General features: G+C 54.5%; 3 protein-coding genes across 3 annotated transcripts, besides 5 other annotated features; all 3 read right to left on the reverse strand.

Annotated features, from left to right (window-relative positions):
• Positions 1-4: 4 nt before the first annotated feature.
• EKO05_0001199 (uncharacterized protein) lies at positions 5-1,794 on the reverse strand (the record flags this gene model as incomplete). Its single annotated transcript, XM_038937118.1, has 3 exons — positions 5-661; positions 718-1,378; positions 1,469-1,794. The coding sequence occupies 3 exons, from the start codon at positions 1,792-1,794 to the stop codon at positions 5-7; spliced, it is 1,644 nt and encodes a 547-aa protein (XP_038801955.1).
• A 461-nt stretch (positions 1,795-2,255) lies between these two features.
• Positions 2,256-2,331: a tandem repeat.
• Positions 2,332-3,925: 1,594 nt separating this feature from the next.
• On the reverse strand, positions 3,926-4,953 carry EKO05_0001200 (uncharacterized protein; the record flags this gene model as incomplete). The annotated part of the gene is made up of 5 exons (XM_038937452.2): positions 3,926-3,993; positions 4,052-4,095; positions 4,148-4,656; positions 4,727-4,771; positions 4,825-4,953. 5 exons carry the CDS (start codon positions 4,951-4,953, stop codon positions 3,926-3,928), a joined length of 795 nt encoding a protein of 264 aa, XP_038801956.2.
• A 162-nt stretch (positions 4,954-5,115) lies between these two features.
• Positions 5,116-5,207: a tandem repeat.
• Positions 5,208-5,736: 529 nt separating this feature from the next.
• Positions 5,737-5,776: a tandem repeat.
• Positions 5,777-5,784: 8 nt separating this feature from the next.
• Positions 5,785-5,821: a tandem repeat.
• Positions 5,822-6,153: 332 nt separating this feature from the next.
• Positions 6,154-6,320: a tandem repeat.
• Positions 6,321-9,253: 2,933 nt separating this feature from the next.
• EKO05_0001201 (uncharacterized protein) lies at positions 9,254-9,568 on the reverse strand (the record flags this gene model as incomplete). The annotated part of the gene is made up of 1 exon (XM_059635613.1): positions 9,254-9,568. The coding sequence occupies one exon, from the start codon at positions 9,566-9,568 to the stop codon at positions 9,254-9,256; it is 315 nt and encodes a 104-aa protein (XP_059491596.1).
• Positions 9,569-10,114: the final 546 nt, after the last annotated feature.

A 10,114-nucleotide genomic window follows, 5' to 3' on the forward strand; every position in this document is an offset into this window, starting at 1 on the left:
GGTTTCACTGGAGTTCAAACTCCAGCCTCACCCTCGGCACATCCCGACTCCCCCCGGGCATCAAATACGTAAAGTTCCAGAACTCAAACTCATTCACCGTCTGCCCAGCACCACCAACCGCACCATTAAAGGTAACCGTGTAGTTCTGATCCACCGAGCCCGTAACATTCACACTGATACCCTCAACATCTGCCCACGACTTGACATCCCTCTTACCGCTCCAGCCATTTGTTCCAACGAGGAATGAAAAGCCGCTGCTCGAGTTACCCTGGGGGTAGGAGAGATCGAGGTAGTTGGGACCGTTGGATGCATCGAGAGCGTAGACCTGTGCGTACAGACTCAGCCAGCCGACAGATCCGTCTTTTCTGCCCCATTGTACGACTGCAGGGTTGAAGGAGTTTGGGTTCTTTGCTGGGCCGCCGATGACGTTCTCGCTGAAGGATTCGGCGCCGATGGTTAAGTTGGCACTCATCCATGCGGTGATGTTGCGTGGGTAGGTGTCAAAGGGTGGCGAGAAGGCGGAGGTGTTGACTGCATGCGTGCCAGGGAAGGTCGTGAGTGTGGAGAGCGTGGTGTTGGAGACCAGGGTGTTGTGGAAGGGTGCAAGAATTGCGATGAGTGGAGAGATAGCAAAGTCATCCTTGTGACCCATGGCGTACGGCTTTAGAGGTCAGTCAGCGTGAAGATTGCCAAAGAGTTGTGCAGCGAACGGCGTACCTTTGCATTGATAGGCGCATTCTCTTTGCCAACCAGCGTCCACATTTGCAGCGCGAGAATACTGAGGTATCGATTCATGTCATATCCGTAGCTGCGATCCCATGGTCCAGCAACATTTTTGAGATTGGCGTTGTACAGTTGTCCGAGCGAAGCCCACGTGTATTTGATCATCTCGCCGCCATACTGACCCATCACGCTGTCTTGTGGTAGGTACTTCGCCCAGAGTGTAAGCGCGAACAGGGAAACGCCGGCGTAGGTGCCAGAGTTGAATTCGGAGAGAGTGTTGTCCCGTTTGAATAGGTCAACGACCTCTTGTGCGTATGCCTCTCCTGCGGTCGTCATGTTCGAGTCGTTGACTCGGCGGCCGACCCAGCCTGAAACAAAGGCTCTCATAATGGAAGGGTTGCTGTATGCTGGGTACAGGTTATCGTCGTCGACACCACCCACGCGGTAGCTATCCCCAATGGTGGTGTTGAACAGGCTCTGGATCATGTATTCTTGCGTGTCCTGCGGTATGAGGTGTGGGAACTCTTCGAGCATCAGCACGAATGTCGTGCCGACGAAACCACGCCAATTCGGATCCCACGAGTTGTAGATCTTGGGCTCGTACTGTTCAGTTCCCACGGTAGGCTCTTCAGGGTAAATTTGGTAGTCGCCAAACCTAGAGGAATCAGCTGCTGCATCTTCTTTCACGAGTGAGCCTGTTGAAGCTAGTCTTGTCGATCGACTTGGATTGTGAAGAGACACTCACCACTGCAGACTCTTATTCTTAAACTGCCCCCCAATGATATTGGTCACGATGCGCACAGCTTGCTCAGCATCGTCGGCCTCATTCCTCGCCAACAAACCTGCTGCGTACCACGCACTCGATCTTGTCTCATGGACCAAGGCCGCAGAATCAAGACTGAACAGATAGCCTCTCTCGTTGTCGTAGTACATGTCCAGCCAGTCCATAGACTCGTGCAGCAGATTTGTCGCATAGCTTTCTGTATCGTTGCGTTTCGTGAGCACTCGACTAGCTGTGATGCCGTGCCCGAGCAGCGTCAGCGCAGCGCAGAACCTCGAGAAAGCAACCATTGCGGTAGATGGGGGTGTTGCACGCGCAACTGCGGCAGATGACAGTGGAGTGGCCCATATTGTATTCGAACGGTGCTCATCAATTGATCCGAAGCCGGCAGGTCTCTATCGTACGCTAGGCCTTACAAAGACGTTGTAGTGACTTGATATGGAGATATCGCAGGGTGCGCGACTCCGTTCAGGCTCGAGCGCCGGCCATTTGTGGGGTTCGGTAGAAAGCCGTGCGAAGGGGAAAGGTACAGCCGGCATAATGTCCGTCAAGGTAAACTGGACCGAGGTTTTGCCTTGCAGACGCAGCGACCTTGGAAGTCAAGCAAGGAGATTTAGATAAGGTCACGATGGGTGACGTAGCGCTGTGACGCCGCGCTGTGACGTCGCGCTGTTACGCCGGCGCTGCGGTGCAAGCTGCTTGGAGCGATAAGCAATGCTCTGCGCGCTTGTCACAAGGACATGGGTCTTTGAGATGTTTCAGATGTTTCAGATATTTCAGATATTTCAGATATTTCAGAGATTTCAGAGATTTCAATCTTTCAGATGCTTGAGCAGCGTGTTTCGGCAAATGCAGAATTCATGGCCTGACTACCACCTATCGACTTGTGGATGATGTTTGTAGCATCCATCCTCTCGATGGGAAAGGCAGGTACTGTGCAAAAGGCCCGTGCCTAAGATGGATGGGTCTCGACCGCCTTACTGATGCATCGCTACCCATCGTCGTCACTTCAGCACAGAGCCAACTTGCGCACGCAGCTGTAGCAATGCGTAGAAGACGCGAGTTTCGGCTACAGTCCATGTTGGGTGCCTCATCCGATAGCCACGGAGATGCTCGCAAGCGCTCGCAGGAGTTCGCATTTACACGCAGCGGCTGCTCTCACGCGTATACACCGTCTTCCGCGCGAACACCGGATTTCGGCATCCGATGGGTACGCTAGGATATAGTGGACAAAGGCAGATCTTCATAGCGTGTGTTGACAGTGTCCGTGTGGATCAGCAAGAAGCCACAACGCTGGCGTACTGTGTTTGTTGGGCTCAAGTGGCCGACACTGAGTCAAACACCTTACAATCCTTAGCTATAGTCGACACAATGGTATTCGCATACTTCAGATCCAGAGCGGGCAGCCACTAAGTTCTGTCGTGCGCAGAGGTGGGAAGAATGGAGTCGTGTGCGCGTCTGTCATTAGAGCCCTCTGTCGGGCGGCGTAGCGAGTCAGTCGCCTTGGGCGCGTGGAGAGCGAGTGGCTGGCCCTGGACTGAACGCGAGCAAAAGCGGACACTTGCAGAATCTGCTCGGTGTCTGACGGGCTGACGAGGTCTCATGAGCTGAAGGAAGCTGGTAGCATTTCGATAGCATAGGGCATGATGGTCCGATAATATGTTTCCAGCACATGAGAAAGGCCAACGTGGGAAAGCCATTACCAAGCTAATCACTCTGTCTCCCAAACCCTCGCATGCCATGCATCGCAAAGCAGAGAACCACCCGGATTTATATCGCTTTAGCGTGAAATTCCCTATGAAGGGTAAATACATCCGTAAAAAAATATCAAAAAATCAACAAATCCTGGAGCGTGATGCAGTCATGCAGAAACAACTCAGGTCAAGATCATTGACAGTCCGCGATACCAGAAACGAGAATTGAGACTGGGTACGAAGAACTTGTGCTGTTCACAGAGCTTCACGACGTGCAAGAAAAGCCCACTGAGAAGTTTGAGACTCTTGAGAGGCAAGCCTACACCCATCTAGGAAGACAATGAGATGGTCCGAAAGGTGGAAACCTGATGCCTGATTTAGGTAACACTCCGCAGGGATAGCTCCAGGAGGGTGTTGGTGAACGGCCATGACTCATTAGTTTTCGATTGACTGCATTATGACATTTCCGAAATGGTCGATGAAGTGCTTGTGGATTCAAGCATCTATCCGGAACCTTTCCGGATGAAAATGATAAACTCCTAACGGCTCCTTGCGGGTATGAAGACGGTCCATAATAGTAGTAAAACATTCAGATCCAGGTGAACTCCGGAAAACAGAAGGGTATCTCCGAGCACAGGAAATTGACGGAGGGACAGTGTTTTGACGGCAAGCAATCACAGGAGAGCTGCATCCAGTTGCTGCAGGATCATCAAGAGCAAGCATCCGGCTAGTGTTTCCGGTACCCAGGTTGTGAACTGCGGGAAGATGGTTGCGGCTGCTGCGATAGAGGGTATTCTGAGGGCCTGGCATTAGTGTTGTGGCTGCAGGCACTCACGTTATTGTCAGGACTTACGGCGACCATCAGAAGCGATGTAGTAACCTGGAGCAGGAGTGGCACTACTAGGCTTAGCGATAGACCAAATAGGTTTCGTCGGCATATCCAAAATACCTTGGGGTAGCATAAGCGGTTGGGGCTGCAGTGGTTCGGCTGTAGGCATCTGTTGGTGACTGTGATGGGTAAGAAGCGTAGGCCTGAGACTGATATCCTGGATCACGCTGCGAGTAGCCAGAGTATGGATCCGCTGGCTGTGTCCTTGGAGCAGCCTGGGACGGAGCAGCCTGGTAACCTGGTTGGGAACTTCCATAGCCGGCTGGAGCGGTTGTGTAGTGTCCTTCGCTTGGCGCATATGCCGACGAAGTTGTGTATCCCGAGGATGCCCTGGGAGCAGGCTGACGATCATAAGGGTCCACTGCCGAGGGATGCTCCACGGGTTTGGAGGGACCCCAGTGCTGGCGCGCAGCGTGGGTACGCGAATCTTGGTAAGCTAACACAGCGTCAGGGCCTCTTGATACCTTGGTATCTCGAAGGTAAGGACTGTGACTACCTCCGCGTCCTTCGCCTGGTTGCCGCTCCTGATGCCAACGCTGCGAATCCATCTTCAGATCCTGAATCATTTGCTGCAATCAACGCGTCAGCCTGGTCCTGCACCTGCACCTGCACCTGCATGGCTCGTCCAGTGAAGCTTACCGATGTGAGGGTTCGGTATGCGGTGATCCAGTAGCCCGGCTGGCCCTGTGCCGTTGTTAGTTCAAAGCTGCAGATCAACCGCACAAAGTGAGTCGAACCTGGTATTCGCCGGTTCCCGTACCCGGCCTGACAAGCGCATCCGGGCCGAGGTAGCGCTGGATGTCGGCGGTAATGACTTCTCTTGCGATGCCATCGCCAAGGACAAACCACTGATTTGCTCGCGACATGGTGGATAAGAGAGTTGTGAGAGATGAGAGGGAGAGGAAAGAGAAGAGGACACTGATGTCAGTGTCGAAAGTGGGCCAGGCTCAAAGAGGACAAGGAGGGGCACCGGGACCAAAGGCTGTCAGCTCGGGTGGCAATGACAGAGATCCTGTTGTTCCGTGGGTAGTGGCAGTGGCAGTGGCAGTGGTAGTGGCAGTGGTAGTGGCAGTGGTAGTGGCAGTGGTAGTGGCAGTGGCAGTGGTAGTGGCAGTGGCAGGAGTGATGGCCGGAGAGATGGTTCCAAGCGCCAGAGGAAGCAGGGAGCGGGGGCAGTGGCCAATATAGCGACACAAGCGAGTTGGCCTGTGATGGAGGTGGGTTCTGATGGGAGGGGCGTGATGCGTGGCTGCAGCGAACCGTTTTGGGAGACGTGGGCTACAGAGGTTGCAGCTTCCTAGTGGGGTCCAATTGCAGCTGTCGTGGCCACGACGGAAAGCTGGCAGGTATACAAGAGGGCGCGGCAATGCAGTTGTGCACGTTCAATCTACGCCTTGGATTGCGAGCAAGGGGGAAAAGCTGGTGTGAAGCGCTGACGCTGTGCGGCTCTTTGCGACGTGATGGATGACCGTCAGCGGGGGCTGGAGAGGCCGGTTGCGAGGAGGGCGGGGTCACGATTGGACGAGACGGTAGGCGACCGCGGCGGGCGGCTGCACGTCAGGCGGTCGGGCAGCAAGCAGAGTCTGACGACAAGCGCAAAAGCAGTGACGGCGGTGTCTTACAGCAACGTGAAGCAGCCGGCGATGCTGGCGATGTGCGCTGTGCGATGTGCGATGTGCGATGCGCGATAGGGTGATGGAGCAGCGTGCAGTGAGCGAGGAGGGAGCAGGAACACACAGCGGCCGTCCCGAGGCGCGCCATGTACTTATTTTTGACGAGCGGCCCATCAAGGCAGCTCGAGCTGGCCTTCGCGGGATTTGGGTACCACCGCACTTTGCGGCAGCTCAGGTGGGCGACAAGTGTGGAGACCGGCGACTGCAGTGGCGCGTTGGGCACCAACTCCTCCACCGGCTGGTGCCCACCCCAAACCTCCGCTGCACGCCTTGCTTGAGGCCAACACGCCCCTACACGCTGTTCTGCGCAGTTGCGCTGTGGCAGGCGTCGGTGAGTGTCCGTGTCCGAGCCAGGATCCATTCCAGCTCGAATCAGTCCCAGCAGGACGTGCAGACGACTGACGACTGACGACTGACGACTGACGACTGACGACTGACGACTGACGACTGACGACTGACGACTGACGACTGACGACTGACGACTGACGACTGACGACTGACGACTGACGACTGACGACTGACGACTGGCGACTGACGACAGACGACTGACGACAGACGACGACAGACGACCGACGACCTACTGGGTACCACGCTCAACCCTCCTGGCGGCCCTCCACAGAGTCTGCCGGATGCGGCTAGCGCCAGCTTGGCCCTGTTACGAATATTACTTCCCGGCACCTGAGACCTTGCATCACCTCAACCACCACGACCGGCGTGCTGGGATGCCATGGCCTTTGTCTGTTCCTGCAACGACAGTGACGTTGCTGGTGGTCGAGCCTTGCGCACTGGTCGTGCCCGATCCAATGGGCCCGGCTCGGGCGTCCTTGTGTCAGACACTGCTCACCGACTTGCGCGTCTCAGCACGCCGTCACGGATGCGCAACTCCCTTGGGCCAAGCTTGCACCAAGGGAACAAGCTACTTGTAGGCAAACCAAGTGAGTCTCGCTCTTTGCCGGCATTTCTGCAGCCCTCCTGGACCCGCGAGGCACACGGCCGTTCTACATAGTACACAAGAGACGCTGCATCTGCACTCACCGATGCAGGCCTTGCCCTCGTACCAACGCCCGCTGCAAGCCTCTCCACGTTCGCTGCCTATAGGATCGCTCCCGTCTGCCGCAGATTCTGAGACTCCACTTTCGTACGCTCCGTGTCGTGGCCGGCCCTTATTAGTCGGGTTCTGCTTTGTTCATGTAGCCTACATCACGCGTCGAAGCTTTGCTTCTCAGGCACCAAAACCGACTGCACATGGTGAAGTCGTACACGCCCACACCAACTGTTACGCGCTGCTGCCGTGCTTAAGACAGGTTCGCCGTGCAACCACAATCAATCTCCCGCAATTGTAGATTTTTTGCTGCTCGCTGACTTGCAGCCTAGCACTCCATCTTCAACCCGCACAAAACTTCTGCCCAAGAGCAGCAGACGTCTTCAATGACAAGCACCGGCACACATGGACCCCCATATTCATTAGCCATAGAGTTTCCATGTCGCACTATAGCCATCAGCAGCCGGTATACCACGGCTTCATCACCTACGCATCCGTACCAGAACGTCGCAATGCTCTCACAAAACTCAAAATTACCGTTTGATGAGACAAAGCACAAGAGGATGTGATGCGCAATACTTGGGCAGCTAGGCTCGTCAGGTTGGGCACAGTCACAACACCTATCGGAGGTACGCGGTACTTTTCCAGGTGAAGCGCACCGGATAGCCTTAGCGCTCGGTATAAAGTCTGGAGAAGGTATTCGATCGACTTGCACGATTCGAGTGCCCCCACGCTACAACCGTCCGCCGGACGAATGCTGTCAACACTGAACAGTAGGTCGAATGCACCGATGGCAGACTGCCGGCTGTGTATAAGGCTCTGTCATCAGCGACACAAGCGTAGCGATGTCCAGATGTAGTCAAGAAGACTCAACTACCAGCGTCAATCTCATGTCTGTCCGAGCTACCCTCACGTGCCAGTGGTCCCGTCTACCACATTGATAGAAGCGATGCTTCCATTGTACTGTCCCCAGCATGGATCCCAGCTCTGCTTGTGCACCGCACGACACGCAATCAGATTAAGGGGCAGGGAGCCCTACCCAACGTCCCCTTCGCGGATCAGAGCCATACTTGTTTTTCGAGAGCTCAAACACGTCTGCAAAAGGATCTGTGTAGGACCTTGTCAGGTTCCAATATGATCACGTAGCATCCCGTCATCCGCTGTAGCAACCTCTACTCTTGAGAGGTTGGAGCCAAGCCCTTGAGTGCGATCGCCGTACGGATTACCACCTTGAACATCCTCGTGGCTTGGAAGCTCCCAAATCCTGTTTTGGTTTGGGTATGTATATGAGATGTAGGTCGTCCAGCCTGGGGGCTCACAGGTCTCCGTCTCACTAGTTGTGACGTTCACCCTGAGGATAATAGAAGAGACAACACCAGTTACACAAGATAGCTGCGCACAGTAGAGCGTCAAACTGGTCACTACGATACAGCCTTCCCCGACCGTTCCTCTTGCTGCAATCGCTTCGCACGTGGACACTGGCTATCTTACCTCGATGGCTTCCAATACAGCCCAGTACAAACGGCAACGAGCACATCGCATAAGACGGCGAGTCAGCCAATACTTCGGACACTGAAACCGTTCGTACGATTCGTATGATGCCGTTGGCTTTTTGTTCAGTTCTTCGTTACATGTCCAAAGAATTGCCGACACTGCGCCACGTCCTTTCTTCTCAGATTTCCACGAAGGCTTTCACCCAAGTTTGTGTTTTTTTCAGGGCCGATATCATGCTGATCGATGAGTGCTTGTACAGCGGCGGTCTTGCCGTCAGCCGCAGCCCACCAGAGCAGCGTCCGTCCACAAAGATGCCACCACTCGTAACCAGGAGATTGAATATCTCTGTAAGCCCTGTATACGCAGCTGCATGCATGCATGGGGTTGTTGTAGTGTCCGCCATGCGCGTTGATGTCGGCCTTGTTTTCGAGTAGCATGTTTACTGCTTCACACTGACCTTGTAAGGCTGCAAGTAACACAGAGGTATTGTCGTAGCTATTCTCGGCATACACCATACTCATCAAGAGCCCTGATTCAGCAGACGCAAGCTCTCTCGCTATATTAGCAACTCGGAAGTATGCTAGCTCGTGCACAGGTGTAGTAGTGGGATAGTCTTTGTCGTATCCACTGTACATGTAGACAGGTTTGCAGAACCTGCGCGGCACACAAAGGTGAAGTGCTGTTAAGAAACGTGCACTCCTGATCTGCGACATCGTCCTCTACTTCTCTTGCATGCTCTCCCTAACACTTAGCTGCATAGTTAAGGAACTGGTAATCTTGCAGTCTCTTCTTATACTCTTCATCTGTAGTGCAGCTGCCGCAGTGAAAGACGTTGAAGTACAGGTATGTGAGGCATGTCCTAATGATACGCAGTTGGCTATCTGGTAACCATGCATCTGCAGTCTGCTTAAAGTATTCCTGTGTGGTGTAATGCACAAGGCGGATGATAGCACTCTCTTAGATGAAAATAACGAGGCCGGCGTAAACAGACACTATGTCTTCGCTATTGAGGATGTTCTTAGGATCGACAGCCCAGAACTGCTTCGCCGACCAGGCATCGCGCACATCACCCACCAGTGGCGGAAACTGCCACATCTCGTATATTCCCAGTGCAACAGTGACCGCAGAAGACAAGCTATAGAAGCTGCAAATGTGGAAGTAGATCAAAATCGCGCCTGCCCAGCCGATTACCGCATCCAGCAGAAACGCCGGCAATGGGCTTACAGCAGCATTCTCCTCAAGAGCGGACGCAGAGTCTAGCAGGACCAGCATAGAAAAAAAAACCCAAATAAGTTAAAATCGTCTTTTTGATGTGACCAACAAACCACCTGCGACGTGGAAGGTGAAGACCCGGATCCTTAGGAACATTCTTGATCTCCCAAGTCCACTTAATCCAGCGACACGACAGAACCATCAGCTCCATAGCCCACCTCAGATTCGCCCATGCCCCTGCGCAATCCTCAATGCCCTGCGCCGGGCCGTCTCTCTCACCCTTCGCTGCACTTCCCACATACAGCGGCGCCCCGTCTAAGCACAGCAAACTCGAAGAACCACAGCGGCGTGACGATGAACATCGAGCTGTTGTAGAAGCCCGCCGACGCATCGCCGAAGGTGTGGCACGGCGCGAGTACGCACGCGCAGAGCAGCACTGGCAGAAGGAGCAGCGCCATGTGCCGGCGATGCAGGGAGCAGAAAGGCACAAGCGTTAGGGCTGGCAAGCAGAGAGCGGGCATTGGCGCGCGCGAGCGAAGGAGCAGGTACCATTCAGCGAGTGTTTCCATGTTGCACGGTGCAGTTCTGATTCTACAAGCGTAGGAG

This window comes from Ascochyta rabiei, chromosome 2 (assembly GCF_004011695.2).
Source record: "Ascochyta rabiei chromosome 2, complete sequence".
Taxonomy (NCBI): Eukaryota; Fungi; Ascomycota; class Dothideomycetes; order Pleosporales; family Didymellaceae; genus Ascochyta; species Ascochyta rabiei.